The 24,058-nt window shown below is 52.2% G+C and overlaps 1 protein-coding gene and 2 pseudogenes across 1 annotated transcript; 2 read left to right on the forward strand and 1 right to left on the reverse strand.

Moving 5' to 3' along the window:
• LOC129351712 (zinc finger protein 771-like) overlaps positions 1-24,058 on the forward strand; it is a 67,666-nt pseudogene that overhangs the window by 42,601 nt on the left and 1,007 nt on the right.
• Positions 566-12,007, forward strand: LOC129351672 (zinc finger protein 853-like). The gene is made up of 5 exons (XM_055020612.1): positions 566-1,132; positions 1,164-1,722; positions 1,788-1,853; positions 2,533-2,754; positions 9,939-12,007. Exons 1-5 carry the CDS (start codon positions 566-568, stop codon positions 10,742-10,744), a joined length of 2,220 nt encoding a protein of 739 aa, XP_054876587.1. The 3' UTR covers positions 10,745-12,007.
• Positions 14,782-23,951, reverse strand: LOC129351711 (E3 ubiquitin-protein ligase TRIM21-like; annotated as a pseudogene).

Genomic DNA, 24,058 nt, shown 5'->3' on the forward strand with positions numbered 1-24,058 from the left:
ACAGAAATTTTATTCCTGTTGGGGAAAATATAGACATTTGATTTGCTTTGTCCCCACATGATGGCAATGATATAGTATGATCCATTTAGATTATTGATCAATATGGGTTGTTGCTATGTTGTTGTTCGGTGTTTTAAGATCTTGTTCACTGGGCCCCTTTTTAACTTTGAGGCCCTCCAAAGGTCTCTGCTCGGCCCTGGGACACCAATCGGGAAGGAATGTGGACACATTACATAAAATTAATAAATGGTGTAACTTATGGTGCAACTTATAGAAGTAAATCCACAATTTCATTTCATATTACCAAGATTCCTTATGAATCCCAACGTTCATATTTAATGTTTGATGGTGATGAGCTATTTGATGCTTTATATCTTCTCTGATGTTTCTGTTTATTTGATTTACAACCCGAAAAATAAATATAAACTATGTGACGTATTTGAAACGCCACTCCAAGCATCACGTGACTTCCTGTGATTAGCTTAGCCTAGCTAGTAGCCGTTAGCAGTAGCCAGCCGTGTTTGGCGGTGGTTCTGTTGGATTTGGGCCGAACCTTTCAGCAGTAATGTGTTCCGTTCAGCCTCTGAGAGAGTTCATCAGGGAGAGACTCGCTGCTGCCGCGGAGGAGATTTTCTCCGAGGTGGAGAACACCGTGAGGCTGCTGGAGAGCCGCTGGGGGACCGAAACACACCGGCAACCAACATGTCCACAACACCACACACACCGGGAACCAACAGGTCCACAACACCACACACACCGGGAACCAACAGGTCCAAAACACCACACACACCGGCAACCAACAGGTCCACAACACCTCACACACCGGGAACCAACAGGTCCAAAACACCTCACACACCGGCAACAAACAGTCCACAACACCTCACACACCGGCAACAAACAGGTCCACAACACCTCACACACCGGCAACAAACAGGTTGACAACACCTCACACACCGGCAACCAACAGGTCCAAAACACCTCACACACCGGCAACCAACAGGTCCACAACACCTCACACACCGGCAACAAACAGGTCCACAACACCTCACACACCGGCAACCAACAGGTCCAAAACACCTCACACACCGGCAACCAACAGGTCCACAACACCACACACACCGGCAACCAACAGGTCCACAACACCTCACACCGGCAACCAACAGGTCCACAACACCTCACACACCGGGAACCAACAGGTCCAAAACACCTCACACACCGGCAACAAACAGGTCCACAACACCTCACACACCGGCAACAAACAGGTCCACAACACCTCACACACCGGCAACCAACAGGTCCAAAACACCTCACACACCGGCAACCAACAGGTCCACAACACCACACACACCGGCAACCAACAGGTCCACAACACCTCACACCGGCAACCAACAGGTCCACAACACCTCACACACCGGCAACCAACAGGTCCACAACACCTCACACACCGGCAACCAACAGGTCCACAACACCTCACACACCGGCAACCAACAGGTCCACAACACCTCACACACCGGGAACCAACAGGTCCAAAACACCTCACACACCGGCAACCAACAGGTCCACAACACCTCACACACCGGCAACCAACAGGTCCACAACACCTCACACACCGGCAACCAACAGGTCCACAACACCACACACACCGGCAACCAACAGGTCCACAACACCTCACACACCGGGAACCAACAGGTCCACAACACCTCACACACCGGCAACCAACAGGTCCACAACCCTCACACACGGCAACCAACATGTCCACAACACCTCACACACACGGCAACCAACAGGTCCACAACACCACACACACCGGCAACCAACAGGTCCACAACACCTCACACACCGGGAACCAACAGGTCCACAACACCTCACACACCGGCAACCAACAGGTTGACAACACCACACACACCGGCAACCAACAGGTCCACAACACCTCACACACCGCAACCAACAGGTTGACAACACCACACACACCGGCAACCAACAGGTCCACACACCACACCACCGGCAACCAACAGGTTGACAACACCTCACACACCGGCAACCAACATGTCCACAACACCTCACACACCGGCAACCAAAAGGTCCACAACACCTCACACACCAGGAACCAACTGAACCTGCTGTTTGGACCCTGTTCTGTGTGTTTAATACTTCACAAGTAAAATTAGAACTAGAAAAGTTAACAAATATACTTATTTTATGAATAAATTAGTTAGAAATAAATGTTTTAGGGACTAAAATATTTATTTTATTGATTAAAGAGTGTTTACCTGTTGTTTTGACCCAAAGAAGCCCAATAAATTGATCTGTTATTATGGGATGTCTGATAGTTTAGTGCTTTCATTTTTTCTTTATTCATTAATGCAGTTTCTACATCTGATCCAGAATATTTCAAGTTTTCTAGTTGGATCTGATCTGAAGCTGCCGGTTCTTCACTTCCCTACCAGAACCATGACCGGACCTGGTTCTGAGTGGGTCCAGCAGGAGGAGATGTAGGTCTGACCGCTGGTCCCGGTTCTCCTGTCCGTCCAGAACTCCAGCAGCTGAAAGTTCCTGAGGATCCGGTTTTGACTGACCCAAAACTATGGAGCCAGGAGCGGAACCACAGATCCGACCCGGGTGAAGGAGAACCGGGCCGGGATGTGGAATTGCAGATCAGAGAGATATTCTGCGGTTCTGGAATCGGCTCGGTCCAGTTTGGAGAAGAACAGAATCCTCGGCTCCAGCTGCCGGACACAAAACCTCGTAGAACAGGTGAGACCCGGCGCAGCCCGGTTAACGGTACCATTCTGCCCCGACCCGACGTGGTTCTGGCTTTCAGAGAAAATGTGTCCAGCAGAACCGAACCTCGTAGAAAATCCTGGTAATTCTCTTCAGGTTCAGGAGAATCAAACGCTGAATCAGCAGCAGATCAACAGAACCTAACCGGGTCGGGTTCTGGTTCCGCTCTGATAGATCAGGCAGTAACAGTTCTGAAAACTGGATGTTTATTGATTGATTATTGTTCTGAGTTGAAAGGAAAAAATGTATCAAAGACATAACAGATCTCACAGATCACATTTCCTCCTGGACGCCGATGGGCCGTATGGGCCCCTGCTTTCCCCCATGGGGGAAAGCAGGGGCCCCTGCTTTCCCACATGGGCCCCTGCTTTCCCACATGGGCCCCTACTTTCCCCTATGGGCCCCTGCTTTCCCCCATTGGCCCTTGCTTTCCCCTATGGGCCCATGCTTTCCCACATGGGCCCCTGCTTTCCCCCATGGGGCCCTGCTTTCCCCTATGGGCCCCTGCTTTCCCTGTTGGGCCCCTGCTTTCCCACATGGGGCCCCTGCTTTCCCCTATGGGCCCCTGCTTTCCCCTATGGGCCCCTGCTTTCCCACATGGGCCCCTGCTTTCCACATGGGCCCCTGCTTTCCCCATGAGCCCCTGCTTTCCCCCATGGGGACCCTGCTTTCCCCCATGGTGCCCCTGCTTTCCCACATGGGGCCCCTGCTTTCCCCCATGGGCCCCTGCTTTCCCCTATGGGCCCCTGCTTTCCCACATGGGCCCCTGCTTTCCCCCATGGGCCCCTGCTTTCCCCCATGAGCCCCTGCTTTCCCCCATGGGCCCCTGCTTTCCCACATGGGCCCCTGCTTTCCCCCATGGGCCCCTGCTTTCCCACATGGGCCCCTGCTTTCCCCCATGGGCCCCTGCTTTCCCCCATGGGCCCCTGCTTTCCCCCATGGGCCCCTGCTTTCCCACATGGGCCCCTGCTTTCCCCCATGGGCCCCTGCTTTCCCACATGGGCCCCTGCTTTCCCCCATGGGCCCCTGCTTTCCTCATGGGCCCCTTTCCCACATGGGCCCCTGCTTTCCCCCATGAGCCCCTGCTTTCCCCCATGGGGACCCTGCTTTCCCCCATGGTGCCCCTGCTTTCCCCATGGGGCCCCTGCTTTCCCCCATGGGCCCCTGCTTTCCCCTATGGGCCCCTGCTTTCCCATGGGCCCCTGCTTTCCCCCATGGGCCCCTGCTTTCCCACATGGGCCCCTGCTTTCCCCCATGGGCCCCTGCTTTCCCCATGGGCCCCTGCTTTCCCCCATGGGCCCCTGCTTTCCCACATGGGCCCCTGCTTTCCCCCATGGGCCCCTGCTTTCCCATGGGCCCCTGCTTTCCCCCATGGGCCCCTGCTTTCCCCATGGGCCCCTGCTTTCCCCCATGGGCCCCTGCTTTCCCCATGGGCCCCTGCTTTCCCCCATGGGCCCCTGCTTTCCCACATGGGCCCCTGCTTTCCCCCATGGGCCCCTGCTTTCCCCCATGGGCCCCTGCTTTCCCACATGGGCCCCTGCTTTCCCCCATGGGCCCCTGCTTTCCCACATGGGCCCCTGCTTTCCCCATGGGCCCCTGCTTTCCCACATGGGCCCCTGCTTTCCCCATGGGCCCCTGCTTTCCCACATGGGGCCCCTGCTTTCCCATGGGCCCCTGCTTTCCCATGGGCCCCTGCTTTCCCCATGGGCCCCTGCTTTCCCACATGGGCCCCTGCTTTCCCCATGGCCCCTGCTTTCCCCCATGGGCCCCTGCTTTCCCACATGGGCCCCTGCTTTCCCCCATGGGCCCCTGCTTTCCCCATGGGCCCCTGCTTTCCCCCATGGGCCCCTGCTTTCCCCATGGGCCCCTGCTTTCCCCCATGGGCCCCTGCTTTCCCTGGGCCCCTGCTTTCCCCCATGGGGCCCCTGCTTTCCCCATGGGCCCCTGCTTTCCCCCATGGGCCCTGCTTTCCCCCCATGGGCCCCTGCTTCCCCATATGGGCCCCTGCTTTCCCTGTTGGGCCCCTGCTTTCCCACATGGGGCCCCTGCTTTCCCCCACGGGCCCCTGCTTTCCCACATGGGGCCCCTGCTTTCCCCTATGGGCCCCTGCTTTCCCCATGGGCCCCTGCTTTCCCACATGGGCCCCTGCTTTCCCACATGGGCCCCTGCTTTCCCCATGAGCCCCTGCTTTCCCCCATGGGGACCCTGCTTTCCCCATGGTGCCCCTGCTTTCCCACATGGGGCCCCTGCTTTCCCCTATGGGCCCCTGCTTTCCCACATGGGCCCCTGCTTTCCCACATGGGCCCCTGCTTTCCCCCATGAGCCCCTGCTTTCCCCCATGGGGACCCTGCTTTCCCCCATGGTGCCCCTGCTTTCCCACATGGGCCCCTGCTTTCCCCCATGGGCCCCTGCTTTCCCCTATGGGCCCTGCTTTCCCACATGGGCCCCTGCTTTCCCCCATGGGCCCCTGCTTTCCCCCATGAGCCCCTGCTTTCCCCATGGGCCCCTGCTTTCCCACATGGGCCCCTGCTTTCCCCATGGGCCCCTGCTTTCCCACATGGGCCCCTGCTTTCCCCCATGGGCCCCTGCTTTCCTCCATGGGGCCCCTGCTTTCCCCCATGGGCCCCTGCTTTCCCCTATGGGCCCCTGCTTTCCCACATGGGCCCCTGCTTTCCCCCATGGGCCCCTGCTTTCCCCCATGGGCCCCTGCTTTCCCCCATGTGCCCCTGCTTTCCCACATGGGCCCCTGATTTCCCCCATGTGCCCCTGCTTTCCCACATGGGCCCCTGCTTTCCCCCATGGGCCCCTGCTTTCCCCCATGGGGCCCCTGCTTTCCCCCATGGGCCCCTGCTTTCCCCACGGGCCACTGCTTTCCCCCATGGGCCCCTGCTTTCCCACATGGGCCCCTAATTCCCACATGGGCCCCTGCTTTCACCCATGGGACCCCTGCTTTCCCCCATGGGGCCCCTGCTTTCCCACATGGGCCCCTGCTTTCCCCATGGGCCCCTGCTTTCCCCCATGGGCCCTGCCTTCCCTCATGGGCCCTGCTTTCCCTCATGGGCCCCTGCTTTCCCACATGGGCCCCTAATTGCGGAATGAGCCCCTGCTTTCCCCCATGCGGCCCCTGCTTTCCCCCATGGGCCCCTGCTTTCCCCCATGGGCCCCTGCTTTCCCCCATGGGCCCCTGCTTTCCCCATTGGCCTCTGCTTTCCCTGTTGGGCCCCTGCTTTCCCTGTTGGGCCCCTGCTTTCCCACATGGGCCCCTGATTTCCCCCATTGGCCCCTGCTTCCCCCCATGGGCCCCTGCTTTCCCCCATGGGCCCCCGCTTTCCCCCATTGGCCCCTGCTTCCCCCCTTGGGCCCCTGCTTTCCCCGTTGGGCCCCTGCTTTCCCTGTTGGGCCCCTGCTTTCCCACATGGGCCCCTGCTTTCCCCCATGGGCCCCTGCTTTCCCCCATGGGCCCCTGCTTTCCCTGTTGGGCCCCTGCTTTCCCACATGGGCCCCTGCTTTCCCCCATGGGCCCCTTCTTTCCCCCATTGGCCCCTGCTTCCCCCCACGGGCCCCTGCTTTCCCACATGGGCCCATGCTTTCCCCCATGGGGCCCCTGCTTTCCCCCATGGGGCCCCTGCTTTCCCACATGGGGCCCCTGCTTTCCCCCATGGGCCCCTGCTTTCCCCTATTGGCCCCTGCTTTCCCACATGGGCCCCTGCTTTCCCCCATGGGCCCCTGCTTTCCCACATGGGCCCCTGCTTTCCCCCATGGGCCCCTGCTTTCCCCATGGGGCCCCTGCTTTCCCCCATAGGGCCCCTGCTTTCCCCCACGGGCCCCTGCTTTCCCCCATGGGCCCCTGCTTTCCCACATGGGCCCCTAATTCCCACATGGGCCCCTGCTTTCACCCATGGGGCCCCTGCTTTCCCCCATGGGGCCCCTGCTTTCCCACATGGGCCCCTGCTTTCCCCCATGGGCCCCTGCTTTCCCCCATGGGCCCCTGCTTTCCCCCATTGGCCTCTGCTTTCCCCCATGGGGCCCCTGCTTTCCCCCATTGGCCTCTGCTTTCCCTGTTGGGCCCCTGCTTTCCCACATGGGCCCCTGCTTTCCCCCATGGGCTCCTGCTTTCCCCCATTGGCCCCTGCTTCCCCCCATGGGCCCCTGCTTTCCCACATGGGGCCCCTGCTTTCCCCCATGGGCCCCTGCTTTCCCCCATGGGCCCTTGCTTTCCCCCATGGGGCCCCTGCTTTTCCCCATGGGGCCCCTGCTTTCCCCCATGGGCCCCTGCTTTTCCCCATGGGCCCCTGCTTTCCCCCATGGGCCCTTGCTTTCCCACATGGGGCCCCTGCGTTCCCACATGGGGCCTCTGCTTTCCCCTATGGGCCCCTGCTTTCCCCCATTGGCCCCTGCTTTCCCCATGGGCCATTGCTTTCCCACATGGGGCCTCTGCTTTCCCCTATGGGCCCCTGCTTTCCCCCATGGGCCTCTGCTTTCCCCTATGGGCCCCTGCTTTCCCCCATGGGCCTCTGCTTTCCCCTATGGGCCCTTGCTTTCCCACATGGGGCCCCTGCTTTCCCCCATGGGGCCCCTGCTTTCCCCCATGGGCCGCTGCTTTCCCCCATGGGCCCCTGCTTTCCCACATGGGGCCTCTGCTTTCCCCTATGGGCCCCTGCTTTCCCCCATTGGCCCCTGCTTTCCCCCATGGGCCCTTGCTTTCCCACATTGGGCCTCTGCTTTCCCCTATGGGCCCCTGCTTTCCCCCATGGGCCTCTACTTTCCCCTATGGGCCTCTGCTTTTCCCCATGGGCCCTTGCTTTCCCACATGGGGCCTCTGCTTTCCCCTATGGGCCCCTGCTTTCCCCCATTGGCCCCTGCTTTCCCCCATGGGCCCTTGCTTTCCCACATGGGGCCTCTGATTTCCCCTATGGGCCCCTGCTTTCCCCCATGGCCCCTGCTTTCCCCCATGGGCCCTTGCTTTCCCACATGGGGCCTCTGCTTTCCCCTATGGGCCCCTGCTTTCCCCCATGGGCCTCTGCTTTCCCCTATGGGCCTCTGCTTTCCCCTATGGGCCCTTGCTTTCCCACATGGGGCCTCTGCTTTCCCCTATGGGCCCTTGCTTTCCCACATGGGGCCCCTGCTTTCCCCTATGGGCCTCTGCTTTCCCCCATGGGCCCTTGCTTTCCCACATGGGGCCCCTTCTTTCCCCCATGGGCCCTTGCTTTCCCACATGGGGCCTCTGCTTTCCCCTATGGGCCCCTGCTTTCCCCCATGGGCCCTTGCTTTCCCAGATGGGGCCTCTGCTTTCCCCTATGGGCCCCTGCTTTCCCCCATGGGCCTCTGCTTTCCCCTATGGGCCTCTGCTTTCCCCTATGGGCCCTTGCTTTCCCACATGGGGCCCCTGCTTTCCCCCATGGGCCCCTGCTTTCCCCCATGGGCCCTTGCTTTCCCACATGGGGCCCCTGCTTTCCCCATGGGCCCCTGCTTTCCCCATGGGCCCTTGCTTTCCCACATGGGGCCTCTGCTTTCCCCTATGGGCCCCTGCTTTCCCCATGGGCCTCTGCTTTCCCCTATGGGCCTCTGCTTTCCCCATGGGCCCTTGCTTTCCCACATGGGGCCTCTGCTTTCCCTATGGGCCCTGCTTTCCCCATTGGCCCCTGCTTTCCCCATGGGCCCTTGCTTTCCCACATGGGCCCCTGCTTTCCCCCATGGGCCCTTGCTTTCCCACATGGGGCCTCTGCTTTCCCCTATGGGCCCCTGCTTTCCCCCATGGGCCCTTGCTTTCCCAGATGGGGCCTCTGCTTTCCCCTATGGGCCCCTGCTTTCCCCCATGGGCCTCTGCTTTCCCCTATGGGCCTCTGCTTTCCCCTATGGGCCCTTGCTTTCCCACATGGGGCCCCTGCTTTCCCCCATGGGCCCCTGCTTTCCCCCATGGGCCCTTGCTTTCCCACATGGGGCCTCTGCTTTCCCCTATGGGCCCCTGCTTTCCCCCATGGGCCTCTGCTTTCCCCTATGGGCCTCTGCTTTCCCCTATGGGCCCTTGCTTTCCCACATGGGGCCTCTGCTTTCCCCTATGGGCCCTGCTTTCCCCCATTGGCCCCTGCTTTCCCCCATGGGCCCTTGCTTTCCCACATGGGGCCTCTGCTTTCCCCTATGGGCCCCTGCTTTCCCCCATTGGCCCCTGCTTTCCCCCATGGGCCCTTGCTTTCCCACATGGGGCCTCTGCTTTCCCCTATGGGCCCCTGCTTTCCCCCATGGGCCTCTGCTTTCCCCTATGGGCCCTTGCTTTCCCACATGGGGCCTCTGCTTTCCCCTATGGGCCCTTGCTTTCCCACATGGGGCCCCTGCTTTCCCCTATGGGCCTCTGCTTTCCCCTATGGGCCCTTGCTTTCCCACATGGGGCCCCTGCTTTCCCCTATGGGCCTCTGCTTTCCCCTATGGGCCCTTGCTTTCCCACATGGGGCCCCTGCTTTCCCCCATGGGCCCTTGCTTTCCCACATGGGGCCTCTGCTTTCCCCTATGGGCCCCTGCTTTCCCCCATGGGCCCTTGCTTTCCCACATGGGGCCTCTGCTTTCCCCTATGGGCCTCTGCTTTCCCCTATGGGCCCTTGCTTTTCCACATGGGGCCCTGCTTTCCCCCATGGGCCCCTGCTTTCCCCCATGGGCCCCTGATTTTACTTTAAGTTTTGTAGGATTTTCCACTTTCATAACGTTCCACATATCTGATCTCGTTTTCATCTCAATGCTGTTTTCTCCAGCCACGTGACGCTCCGCCCACACGGACTTACGCCACCTGCTGGCAGAAGGAGGCACAGCAGGAAACTGGACTTCCTGCTACTGAGGCCCAAACAGAACCTGAACCCAGTTTCTTTGTTCATTCGTTTGCTGCAAAGTCATTTTATCTTTATTTCAGTAAAACAAAATTATTTCTATTTTGTGATTTTGTTTTCGTTGACAGAAGTAACGATGAGTCGATACTCGGCCGGCCGTCGTCTCCTCGCCGTCACAGTCAGGCCATCTGAGGTCTGGGCTTAAAGAGCTCAGATCAATACAGAGAGGTTGGGTCGGGTCGGTCCGGTCCGGTCCGGTCCACAGCAGAAACAAAACAAACTGCAGCTCCCTGGCACCAGAACCATCGGCAGTTCTGATCATATCTTCTCTTGTTCCCATAGAACTTCCACAGCAACAAGATTCTGATCAGGTTCTGATGGGCCTGCAGCTCCAGAACCACAGCAGGACCTGGAGTCTGGACCAGGAGGAACCAGAACTATCACTGAAGCAAGAGTACCAGGAGGATCCAGAACCGTCCTGGATCAAACAGAACCAGGAGGATCTGTGTGTCTGTCAGGAGGAAGGGCAGCCAGACCCAGAGACGTTCATGGCGGTTCCGACTGATGAAGAAACTGATCCAGAACCAAACCCTGGGTCAGAACCTCTTCTAGGGTCTAGAGTCAGGAAGAAGAGCAGAAAATATGCAGAAAGTTCTTGTGGATCAGAGAGTCTGGACGATGATGATGGTGGAGCAGTGGACCAGGCAACTTATTGGACGGCGTCCCCAACCGAGGACGTTGTCTCTGCGAGTCCACAGACAGGACGACCTTTGACCTCATCAGCCTCCGCGGTGCGCGACACCGACAGCGGCCCCTGTAGGTCAGCAGCGACCCGGGCCCGGCGCACTCCAGCAGCAGAGAGTCTGTATTCCTGCGACGCCTGCGGGAAACGCTTCCGGTTCCACTGCCGCTACTTGTCCCACATGAGGACCCATACGGGGGAGAAGCCGTTCTCCTGCAGGCAATGTGGGAAAAGTTTCACTCAGGGAGGAAGTTTGTGGCGACACGTCAGAACGCATTCTGGAGAGAAACCGTTCATCTGCAGAACATGTGGGCGGAGCTTCAGCCAGAAGACGGGTCTGCTGGGCCACATCAGGACTCAGCACAGAGGGGCGGAGCCTCACAGGGAAGGACAAAGTGGCAACTGAACAGGTTTGGTCATCAAAATTATGACGAGTGGAAGGAAACTCAAGTGTCGGGTTCTGAGGTTCTGGCTAGGACTGCACTGATGGAGGTTTTCTGGCTGATCACCAGTCCTCAAAAAGCCTGATTCTGAGTTTAGCTGGTGCCCATTTTTTGACTGAAATGTTGCTGAGATGGTAAAAATGTGGTGGCTTGTTAACTGCCGACATGCAGACATGACCTGGTGGGCGGTCAGTCGGCCAAATCTCTCAGGACAGAGCAGAACAGGGCACTGGTGGATTTCCTTGAGGTGGATGATCTCCCAAAATTCAGACAATTGGCCCCTGGTTCTGACCCGTCCGCTTACAGAATCTTTTCAATAAAGTTTTTTCTCTGTCAATGTTTCTGTCCAATCTTTTTAAAATTATTTTAAGTCTCAGCTAATCATGTGCCGCCGTTGATGTATCAGAGCAGTCCAGTTCAATTCTAGAACAGAACCAGGCAGTCAGATCAGAAAAACAGTTGAAGTCTCAGTGAACCTGGGAATAAAGCAGAACTGATGTCTGCGACGGTCTGACCTCACAGCGCAGGAGGAAGCAGGGAGGGAGGCCCTCTAGTGGCCGCTGTGCAGTACTGCAGGTTTTACTGGTTTAACAGGGAGTGTGGCCCTCTAGTGGCTGCTGTGCAGTACTGCAGGTTTTAGTGGATTAACAGGGAGTGAGGCCCTCTAGTGGCTGCTGTGCAGTACTGCAGGTTTTTGTTCAGGGTTCTGGTGTTTCCTGTCACTGTGGGCCTCACAGCGCAGTAGTACACAGCAGAGTCTGTCACTGCAGCAGAGGAGATCAGCAGATCCATCTGGATTTTATCATCATTCATGTTGAAGTAGAAACCAGGAAGCAGCTCAGATAATTGTGTTCCTGTTCCTGAGTGGGAGATCAGGAACTGTGGAGGTTTTCCAGCATATTGACGATACCAGAAGAAATAATCAGTTCCAGTTGCTTGTTTGGAGTAAGTGTAGGACAGAGTAACTTTGCTGTTTTCTGATCTGGACTCTGCATGTTTGACTGGAGTCAGTTCTTCACAGGTGACTGCTGAAGAAAAAGAGAGAAACATTAAAGTTCTGTGATCAATTCTTCATAATGAGGCAGTTATGTAAAGTAGATAATCAGGTTTTAATAATAAAATCCAATCTGACCTGTTAGCAGAGAGGCGATGAGCAGAGACAGACTATAATAGTCCATGATGAGCAGAGTTGATGTTGGAGAGTTGAACTGAACTGAAGGAGGAAGTTTGAGTCTCTTTAGAGATCAGGATCAGATCAGCTCCTCCTCTTCCTCCTCTTCCTCCTGTTTCTCCTCTTCATCCTCTTCCTCTCAGCTTCAGCTGCTTTCTTTATAGAAATGTTTTTGTCTCTTAAACAGTGAATAAATTAAGAAATATCATGAAGTTTCTCATTGTATGGAACACAAGAACTGTAATGTTGATGCAGAATATTTTCACTCAGAGGTGAAGCCTTGCTGATAACTGGACCAAAAACGGCACAGAACATTTTAAAACGGGTCGGCCATCAGTCCTCAGTGTCCTGATCTGTTTCACCTGCTGCGCTCTGACAGACAAATCGTATGTTTTTGTTCAGGGTTCTGGTGTTTCCTGTCACTGTGGGCTGCAGAGCGCAGTAGTACACAGCAGAGTCTGACAGATGCAGATCCTGGATCGTCAGGTTAAAAGATGTTTTCTGAGGTTTTCCAGTAAATCTGTGACTGTTTATTTCTTGAGCCGTCTCCACAGTTTCCCCATAACGTTTCATGATGTACTTTGGGAAATCATTTCTGTTTTGTCTGTACCAGAACAATCTTGGGAATTGATCACTGGTCTCAAAGGTACATCCCAGAGTCAGTGATTCTCCTGCTGCAGCAGCAACTTCTCCTCCTGTCTGCTTCACTGAGTCTCCTTTACACTCTGGGAAGAACAGAACATGCAGAGGAAGAGACGGATCAATAAAGATGATTGATTAAAGGAGAACAATCAGCAGCTTTAAAGACTCCATGTAGAGGAAACATCTTTGTATCTTACCAGAGAAAAGAGCAGCCAGAATAATCCACAGCCAATGTTCCATCTGTCCAACAAGGTTTAAATCAGCAGGAGAAAGCAGCTGATGTTCAACATTCAGTCTGACTATTGTTCTCTTCACAGCACCACTTCTTATTGACACAATGCTGGAGCACAGAGCACAAGGAGAGCGCCGCCTACTGGAGCATGGCGCCCTCTGGTGGAGAGGAGAGGTGGAGTCCAGCAGAGAGGAGACGAGGCTTCAGCAGCTGGGCAGATGTTCAGGAGGAACTGGTTCTACTGGATCTACTGGATCTACTGGATATTGTCAGCAGAAGTGATCAGCTTCTCAACTGGACTCTTCATCCTGGATTGCAGTGAGTTTTTCACAGTTAAATACTAAAGGAAGTGAAAAATGTTGCCAAAACAAATTGGTGCTTTTTATTCTTCCTGTGTTGAGAACGATTGTGACGACAGAGGAAACGTGACCCAGAGATGTGGTGACATCTTCCTCAAACTTTCAGTTCTGTCAGCAGGGCTTCTTCAATTCACTGAACAGTGGGAATCGTTTGGTCTTCTGATGTGTTTCTCCTGATCACATGGTTCTTTTTCTCAAATCTAAATGCAACATTTTGTTTTTGCTACCATTATTCATCAGCTGAACTAAAACATTTTCACAAACACAAAATAACTGTTTGTCTCAAATATTGTCAACAAATGTGTCTCCTCCTTTGCAGATAATCCCTCCCACCTCACAGGTGTGGCATATCAAGATGCTGATTAGACAGCATGATTATTGCACATGTTGTGCAATAAAAGGCAATAAAAGGCCACTGTGAAATGTGTTGTTTTCCCACAGCACCATCTCACAGATGCTGCAGGTTTTCAGGAAGTCGGCCACTGGCATGCTGACTCCTGATGGGCATACACTCAGCAACATATGAAACAATATCTGGTGGAATCACTATTTTCAGACTGATTTCTTTCTGCCAAGACACTCAAAAGAAAGTCCCGTCCTGTTGTGAGGCGATCCGTCTCCCATTCAGGTCGGGACTAATGTCCAGGAGAACAGGCCAATGGCTCCAACCGCTGGACGATTGCTGCGATGCAACGTCAACTATGCAGACGCCGCTGCAAATGATCTTCCATGACATGCTGGACATGGAGGGACAGGTGGTCCAGGTGTCCGTTGGACCATTAGGGAACTGAGAAACGGCAGAAGCACAAACAGCAATAAAGTTGATCAAGTTATTCTTTCAAGGTCTTAATGTCCCTTTTCTGTCCAAAACGTGAAAGAACAAGTTTCACACCGACGTCTTCATTGGAGGTCGTCCAAAAGAAACCCTTACCTCTGCAGAAATGGCTTTTATTGTCAAATCTACAAATATGGCTTCCAGAGCAATGAATGCTGGCAGATGTTGCCCAGTCAGCCCATTTGAGTAAACTGGAGCTCCAGCATCCCCTTTAGGTCCCAAGAGTTGGACAGTGTTTGGAGCCTTGAATGTCCATTTGACACGCAAACTGAAAAGTCAATGATCCAAAATGATTTGGCACCTTTTTCCCAGAGTTGCTGCTCGATCTGCATTTTAAAGATTCTAAAACTGCAAACTTCCAGGATTAAGATGAAACAAACTCCAGTTGGATTATATGGCGTTTTATTTCAGATCCAAAACTTTTAGAACTACAACTCTGATCACATTAGTCTTATAAAGTCTTAAAGGTTTTCTTTCTATACATCAGAATGATCATTAGAAGGAAGCAGTTCTTCTATCTACTAAGACACTAACTAGTAGTTTAGTGTCTAAAGTCACTTTAGTCTCCAGATTAAACTTTCTGAACGCAGCGATCAGTTATCAGCATCTCATCATACAAAGAGAAGATTCAAACTCAGACACACTTTCAAATAGTTACATGAAAAAATCCAAGAAGAAATAATGAGCTGGTGATTTTAGAAGCTGAAGGGAGAAGATAAAACCTGCAGAAACACAGAATCAGAAACGAGCTGCAGAAAATGATCAGAACTGTTGAATTCCTGCAGAGGATGTTTCCAGCTCACCTCTCAAGATTCAGCAGATCAATGAGTCTGATGAACAGGACAGATGATCAGGGCAGATGAGTTTTTACCTCCATCACTAAGACCAGGACTGAAGAACGGGTAGAGTTTCTCCTTGAAGCAGCAGCCAGTAAAGGAGTAAATCACATCTACAGCATCTACATCATAGAAGAGACCAGACCCTCCTCATAATCCACAAACACCCCCACCTTCTCTGGACCAGGATGGAGATGCAGACGGACTGAAGGTCCAGCACCAACTTTGTACTCATATCCATTTCTCAACCAGAAAGTCCAGAAACCTTTCTGAGGACTGAGGTTGATGGTTCCCTTCCTGTCAACAGATTCTCTAACCACTCCTAAAGCCCAGTTAGTCTTTCCTTTAACCTGAACCTCAAAGTAAAATCTGCCTGAGGAGAAACTCTGCTGTCCTAAAACAGAACACAGTGAGAAAACCTCTGTGGATTGTCTGGAAGATTCTTCTTCACATCTCCATGTTTGGCCTGTTTTCCATCACCAGACAGGATGAGGTTAGGATGAGCCGCATCGGGATCCAGAGTCACATCCACTGCAAACTGCTGGACCCTCTTCAGCTCTTCTGCTAGCAACTTGCTAATCTTCTGCCTGAAGTCTTCCTCAACCAGAGCCACAGCTCTCACCACAGTGCCCTCATATGATGGTGGATGAACTCTGACCTCTACACAGTGCTTGACAGGTGGAGGATCTGTCAGATAGGAGAAGCTCTGCAGGAGGTGGAGGTGATCTTCATCCTGTGAGAGCTGCTTCAGCTCAGAGCTCCTCTTCTCCAGCTCAGAGATCTCCTGTTCCAGGTCTGTGATGAAGCCTTCAGCCTCTTTCTCTGTAGTTTCCTGTTTGTCTTGGATCTCCTTGAGGAGCTCCTTCAGGCGTCTCTCAGCAGACTCCATCAGAGCCGTGAAGACCTGAACAGCTTCTGCTTCTCTCTGTCTGCAGCATCTCTACTGATCTTCAGCAACTCTCTGATCTCCTGGATCTTCAGTCGTCTCTCCTGGATCGTCTCCTGAACTTCAGCCTCCGTCTTCCTCAGCTTTGCCTTCTTTCCTTCAGATTCTTCTCCCAGAGGAACCAGCTGGTGGTTCTGGTGGTCTGAAACAGAGCAGAGTGAGCAGACGCATGTCTGGTCGGTCCTGCAGAACAGCTCCAGAGGTTTATCGTGCTGCAGACATCCTGTCCTCCAGGTTCTCCATGGGCTCCATCAGCTGGTGTTTCTTCAGACGTGGAGCGGCCAGGGTGAGGCTCCAGGTGAGTCTGGCAGTAGGAGGTCAGACACACCATGCAGGACTTCAGGGCCTTCAGTTTGGGTCCAGTGCAGACGTCACAGGGAACTTCTCCTGGTTTAGCAGCTTGTTGCTCCGAGCTGCTGCTGCTGGCTCCCTGCTGAGCTTCATGTCTGAACTGATCAACCATCTCTTTGATGAAGGTGTTGACTCTCAGCTGAGGTCTGCAGGTGAAACCTTCATTACACAGAGGACATTTGTAGGGGCCGTCTCCGTCCCAGTGCTGGGTGATGCAGGTCTTGCAGAAGTTGTGTCCGCATGGTGTGCTGACTGGATCAGTGAACACATCCAGACAGATGGAGCAGAGAAACTGATCCTCAGACCGCGGGGCTGCCAGAAGACATGTCTGAACCTGAGGACAGGAGACACAGATCAGTGATTAGAGATGATCTGATCAGGTTCCATGAAGGGGGTTCAGTCAGCAGACCGAAGCAGAAGAACATCTGCTCTCCTGACAGCAGACGGCATCAGGAGTAACAGGAAGTAAAGTTCCTCAGAGCAGGCAGCAGATTCCTCTGATCTGTGCAAACAGCATTTCCTATAAAAATATAAACCTGGATGAGTCTTGAATAAAACTGACCTTTGACTTTTCTTTAGGACTATATTTTATTTTAGTTTGAATTAAATAATAAACCAATTTTTTGAGACATTTTCATTTTGTTTTCATGTTTCATGAAAGATAAGTAATTAAAGTGAAATGAAAGTGTTGAACAGTCGCGATGGGAGGAAATCGCCCAGGTTTGGAAAAGTCTTGGAGAAACATTTGTGTTTAAACCAAAAGAAACAAAGAATGAAATAAATCTGCCATTCATCTAAAAATTAAGGATGAATCTTTAGGTTGGTATTATTAGAACAACAGTTCAGTCCAAAGTGCCACAGCAGAACAGAACAGGCGTTCTATTTATCTGTGCTACCCGTCAGTCCATCCTACCTTATGCATCAACACACAATCTGCTGAGTCAGCAGTCACAATCTGCTGAGTCAGCAGTCACAATCTGCTGAGTCAGCAGATTCTTCTCAATCCGTGCCTGTGGAAGTTTAGTTTCAGGTGTTTTATTTCATCACAGATGACAGTAATCTTTATTTCATTGATTTTCTTTCATGAAGCAGCTGGATTACTAGCAGCTTGTCAATGGAATGATGGTTTAGTTTGCTCTGCACTGTCCTTACTGTAAACAAGTTATTATTTGGTGGTTAATCAGGACTAAATATGTTTTGGTTTTTTGTCCCTATACGTTAAAATATGTTAGTTTAATTCCACTCTTGTCGACTAAACTTGCTAAATAGATGTTAGCGATACGATGTGAAGCTGTAATATCAGTGCATATGAATCATATCCCATCATTTCAGTGACACGTTGTGGCTGATGCTGATAACATATAAAGTATTAATGCACAAAACCGTTCCAGTGATCTGGATTAGTGTTTAATTCCAAAAAGCTGTTTCCATCTGATCCGGTTTTATTCTAACAAACGCCTCTGTGTCTCAGATATTAACAGCTAGATATTGTAGGAAAGGATCAGCTGCATCTGCAGCTTTTCATTTCAAACTTTGGTAGGATATTCAGATGAAGGAAGTGATCTGCTTCTGGTTCATCATCACATCAATTGTTCAATGCTAAGCTAACCAGAACTGCTAAGCTTCCAGTCACTAAATGATCCAATTATTGAACATTAACAAGCCGCTGCAGTTTGTTTGTAAACATGGCGGTAGCAGCTTAGACGGGTAGCACGGACAGACAGAGCCAGCTGTCGATCCGTGCTGCGGTAGGGAAATCTGACGGGGTAGCTCAGATCGTCAGGACACCGGCTTCATTAGAGCTGCTGAAAAGAGCCGCTAGCTGTTAGCTGCTAACTGTTAGCCGCTAGCTGCTAACCGTTAGCAGCTAGCGGCTAGCTGCTAACCGCTAGCTGCTAACTGTTAGCTGCTAACTGTTAGCCGCTAGCTGTGGTTCTGCAGCACAAACAACAAACCTTCCAGTAAGTAAATACTTAAAGCAAGTATTTATAAAACATTTAATTTACTTTAATTGCTCAACAGGGAAAAAATAAGAAAACTCAGACTTCAGTTTATTTTATTACTTAGGCTGATTATGATGAACTTCCTTGTTATGCCTTAAATCACAACTACCATAACTGGTTCCATTATTTTTATAGACAGCATTGTTTTTCTCAAAGGTATCATTGAAACCGGAGGCAGTTTGTCATAAAGACATGTTTTATTTAGAGCCTTAGGTTTTGTAAAGGTGGACCAGAGATTAGATCTGTGACTCTGAATCAAACTCATATCTAAACATTTCAGTTTTAGTTTAAATGAGTCTCAGCAGTTTAATCACTGAGTAAAACATGTTTACTGTGCATCAACACTCACTAGTCATTTTTATCCTGCAGCTTGAACAGATACAGTCCACTGTAACTTGGCCTTAAATGTCCCCGTTCATTGTCCCCCGCACTAACGAGATGGGAATGAGTCTGCTTGCTTGTGTTTCACTCCACCTCTAACTGCTGCTGATTTTCTCTTTGTTTCCTCCTTCAGACTCAGACCGACAGTAGCTTCATCTGACACCAGACCAGTTACTGATGGCCAGTTGCAAAGCAGCTTGCATCATCCACCAGATCCTGACTCTATTTTCAGATCAGATTTATATGATATAGAGTTAAATACCAAGAAGATGGTTATAGTGGGGAATTTTAAGTCTATTCTGACAGTGAGGGTGACAACATCAGTGTTATCTTAGACTCAGTTGATTGTATTCAAAGAATCCACAGACTTGTCCTGATGACATTCAGTCTGTAGAAATAATCACTGCATTAAAAACCCTTTTGCTGTCGAACCGTTTCAGCAGTGAACTCGTTTCCACCAAGAGATGAACGTAAAAATCTGATCATTTCTTCTGTGTCTCTCCAGGAGAGCAAAGAAATGCTGATGTGTTCGTCTTCCACTGGACCTGGAGTTGCACCAATAAACACATTCACATGCAACCTAGGGTTAAATGCCTTGCCCTAAGGCACATTGGCATGTGACAGTAGCAGTGATTCTGTAATCAGCCGTCTGTGATCTGTCCACCTTCTTGAAGGAGACGAGACACAGGAGCTGTCCTAAAGTTAAACTGAGAGAGGACAGCAGATCAACAATGATCCACTGCAGCAGGAGGAAGAAATGATGTCATTGGAGGAGCTGAAGGTCAGTGGGCGGGGCCACTACAACTCAACCAATCAGAGAGTTTCTGCTTCCTCAGCAGCTCCGTCTCTGATCTTTGTTGCTTCATGTCTCTGTTGTCTTTGTCTTCAGTCCAACGACTCAACAACCAGTGGGAGTGAGGCCCTCTAGTGGCTGCTGTGCAGTACTGCAGGTTTTAGTGGATTAACAGGGAGTGAGGCCCTCTAGTGGCTGCTGTGCAGTACTGCAGGTTTTAGTGTGTTAACAGAGAGTCCTTCTCTAACAGCAGAGATGCCATCCATCGCCAATGTGGTCACCTGGACGGGTCACCAGAGATTATCTCCAGTAATTAGTTATAGAAAAAGTGGAGACTGATGGAGAAGGAAAAAATGATGTCATTAGAGGAGCTGAAGGTCAGTGGGCGGGGCCACTACAACTCAACCAATCAGAGAGTTTCTGCTTCCTCAGCAGCTCCGTCTCTGATCTTTGCTGCTTCATGTCTCTGTTGTCTTTGTCTTCAGTCCAACGACTCAACAACCAGTGGGAGTGAGGCCCTCTAGTGGCTGCTGTGCAGTACTGCAGGTTTTTGTTCAGGGTTCTGGTGTTTCCTGTCACTGTGGGCTGCAGAGCGCAGTAGTACACAGCAGAGTCTGTCACTGCAGCAGAGGAGATCAGCAGATCCACTCGGTTTCTCTCCTTGTTTAGTCCTGCAGTCAGTTGAGGGTTCGGAGGTTGTGCTTCCACACAGTTGGATCTTTAGTATCAGTGATCAGGAGAAGGAAGCGAGGAGCTGATCCAGGATCTTGTCGATACCACTGAAGGTTTTCGGCTTTAACTGAATAGTTACAGGACAGAGTGACTCTGCCTCCCTCTGATGAAAACACTTCAGATCTGACGGCAGTAATATCAGCTTCCAAGCTTTCACCTGCGGATCAAACAGCATGTTCAGAAAGGAAACCAACCTGGATCTGCAATGATCTAGGTCAGTTTGCTCAGAAACAAACTGACCTAAAAGAGCCCAGAAGAAGCAGATCAGAGCCAGGTTTTCCATGTTGGTCCTGATGTTCACAGCTGGAGTCCAGCAGCTCTGCAGTCTGTAGGAGACTCTGCTGCTGCACTCAGTGGGACAGAGATCTGCTTCCTGCCAGCTCCGCCCAGAGTGGGTGGAGCTCCGCCCATCATCTCACCAACTGCAAGAGAACTGGACCGATCCACAACCCTGTGGGACTCCATAAGTAGCCCTGGAGTGTGAAGAAGAAAACAAACTGATATCTGTGGGCCAGATTTAAACCAGTTCTGCTCCAGTTTATTCCACTCCAGCCTACAACATGGTTCCCAACTTTCAGTTTTTAGATATAAAAACTGAAAGTCCATTTTAACCGTATGGACCCTAACCCAGGTCCCACCATTTGCTTCATGAAGTGGTCTAGTTAAAGGCCAGCAGACATGCTGATGGTGTTCCAATGAGAGCAGCTCAATCTCAGCTTTCTGATCTGCATGATGAGTGAAACATGCTGGGAGCCAGGCCGGGCGTCTTCTGTTTCAATATTAGAAAATAAGCTGAACTAATGAGCTGAAGTTCTGGTTCGGTGTTGTTAACGGTCCAGATCAGAGGAAGCATGGAGGAGAATCAGTGGCTACAGTTTCAGTTCCTGTCAGGTTCTCAGGATGTTTCTCTGGTTCTGTTCAGATCCAATCCGGCCTCCAGCTCAGAGCCTGCAGTCTGAAATCAGCCCAGCAGCCTCTACGGGAGCTCAGCGGGCTCATGTCTGCACAATGAGAGGAAGGGGAAGAGGGGCTGGGGGGAAGCTCAGGAACAAACAGGAAGCAGAGATAATGGGACACAGGTGGCAGGAATTAGACTGCGCCAGAGGGGGAGGGTAGCGGAATCATCACTGATCTGCATGTGGAACTAGTTATCCTCCTGGAGGATCTGCTGCTGCTGCTTTCACTCACATGAACTTTATCCTTCCAGTCAGGCTCTTCAGGCAGCAATCAGCGGCTGAGATAACCTCGTTTTTTATTCTTTATTGCTGTGAGGTCAGCAGAGAAGCTTTTTTGTTTAGAAAAAGCTCCGAACCCGTTTATTTCGGTCCAAACTGCGTTTCTTTGTCGTCTCTAAAATACCGTTGACCCGTTTCTCCTCGTCCAAGATGGCGGCGGCGCTGACGCATCCCTCCGGAAGCTCTCGCCCTGGGTCCGGCGGAAGTTGAGCCGCTGCTAACAGTTAGCTTCCTTTGTGCGGCCCGAGAGGCAGAGACGGTGGTTCTGTTGGACCGGAGCGGAAAGTCCGAGCCGCGGCAGCAGCGATGTGTTCCGTCCAGCCTCTGAGAGCCTTCATCCGGGACCGGCTGGCCGCCGCGGCCGAGGAGATCTTCTCCGAGGTGGAGCGAACCGTCGGCCGCTTCCAGGAGGAGCTGGACGCGCAGCGGAGGCTGCTGGCGCTGTGCCTGAAGCCGCAGGTCCGGCTGACCAGGATCGGTAGGTTCTGCTGGGTCTCTGGGTCCGACCGGACCGGGGAGGGGGTTCTCCACCAGGAACGGTACTACTGGTTCTGGTTCGGTTCAGTAGGAACCGCAGTTTGGACCGGGTCCACATGATTAGTAACTGTAATAATAATGTTGCTCAGTTTCATCAGTAATTTCTAAAGTTTTCTGGCAGATGTTCGGAAAAACTCCCAGAACCTGGACCAGAACCAGAACCAGAACCTGGACCTGGACCAGAACCAGAACCAGAGCCTGGACCAGAACCAGAACAAAAACCTGGACCAGAACCAGAACCTGGACCAGAACCAGAACCTGGACCAGAACCAGAACCTGGACCAGAACCTGCTGCTTATTGAAAATTTGAAAACATAAATAAATCCTATTTGTGCAGCAGACAGGAAGTCACTGCGGTTTATTGACCCTCCACAATAAGTGGCTTCAGACAGTAACAGCCATCAGAATCATCATGATGACATCATCTTGTCATGATGACATCATCTGGTCATGATGACATCATCTGGTCATGATGACATCATCTGGTCATGATGACATCATCTCGTCATGATGACATCATCTGGTCATGATGACATAATCTCGTCATGATGACATCATCTGGTCATGATGACATCATCTGGTCATGATGACATCATCTGGTCATGATGACATCATCTCGTCATGATGACATCCCATGTCTGTGCTGGAACATGGTCGCTATGGCAACGCATGAAAGCACCTGGAGCTGTTGTATCCCATGTACTTGGGGTCAAAGGTTACAGATGTTGCTATGACATCTGGAGATCAAGGCTTGTTGGTCAGAGCTGATCAGTTCAGGTCCTGGAGCCCGGATGTTCTGGTTCTGGTCGGGTTCTGGTGAAATCGGCTCAGCATGATGCCGGGTCGGAGAACAGTTCTGGTTCTGTAACGTGTCTTTGGTACCAGGATGGTGATGATTTTCCTTCTTGTCTCATCAGAACATCTTCAGCACCACGTTTGTAAGGAGGAGGTTCTAATGGGCTACGAGAGTACCTGCAGTCTGGACCGGGCCGAACCAGAACCTCTATGCATCAAAGAGGAGCAAATGGAACCGAACCACATTCAGATCAGACCCGACCCAGAAGAACCAGAACCTGCACAGCTCACAGAGACTCTGCCGGAACCAGGAGCAAATGCAGGAGAAGCTGCGGAGGAACCAGAACCTTTCCTGAACTTGGACGGTCAGGAGGTTCTGTCAGAACCAGACCGGCCGCAGATCATAGACGACCTGGGCGAGTTAGAATACCTGGACTTTGACGAGTACCTGGACGACCCGGAGAGTCCGCAGATCACAGATGACCTGGAAGAACCAGAACTTCTAGAACCAGAACACGGCCTGGAAGAACCAGAACCGCAGAACAGAACCAGGAAAGTGGAATTCTGGACTCGACACGATGATGAGGGCCTGCTGCTGAGGAAGGAGTTTGATACCTTCGTGCCTCGACAGAGAAAATCCAAAACCGAAGAACCGGTACCAGGTTCTGACAACCGAGCAGGTAGGCTTCCAACTGGACCAGTTAAACCAGTTTGAGACTCCTGTGGGGCGACCCCAACTGGACCAGTTGGGGTCGCCCCACAGGAGTCTCAAACTGCAGTCCTGCAGGTTTTAGACGAGTCACAGGAACGAAACGGCTTCATGACCTCCTGCTGTGGATCAGATCTCCAGATCCTGAATGACATCATTATTCTATTCAGGTGCAGCAGAGGCTCAGCTAAAGGCTGCAGGACTGACTGGGCCCCCCAGGACTGACTGGGCCCCTCAGGACTGACTGGGCCCCCTAGGACTGACTGGGCCCCTCAGGACTGACTGGGCCCCCCAGGACTGACTGGGCCCCCCAGGGCTGGAGTTTGACTCCCCTGTTTCAGACCTTTGCTAGTGGAGAGAAGCTCAGTGGATGATCGGCTCCACATGGAGGCATCGATCGATCACTGAGATGAAGGAAATCTGTGCTGATTACTTTTAAAATGCTTCTTGAATTTATTTTTCAATCCAGTTTGTTTCACTTTCTTCATGTAGCACTGATTGACAGCAAAGGTCACTGAGGCTCTGGATCCTGTTGGGTCCAAGTTAGCATTAGAGCTACGTTAGCTCTAATGCTAACTCGTCTATAACAGGCTTTTAAACTGCAGCTACTCATCTGTGGGATTAATGAGTGAAGCTGAATGAAAATGTTCTGGATGTTTAATTGGTGCGGCTAACGTTTCAGTTAGCAATGCTCACCGCTAATTTCTGTGACCTGTTTCT

This window comes from Poeciliopsis prolifica, unplaced genomic scaffold, assembly GCF_027474105.1.
Source record: "Poeciliopsis prolifica strain line A6 unplaced genomic scaffold, Auburn_PproV2 SCAFFOLD069, whole genome shotgun sequence".
NCBI classification, from domain to species: domain Eukaryota; kingdom Metazoa; phylum Chordata; class Actinopteri; order Cyprinodontiformes; family Poeciliidae; genus Poeciliopsis; species Poeciliopsis prolifica.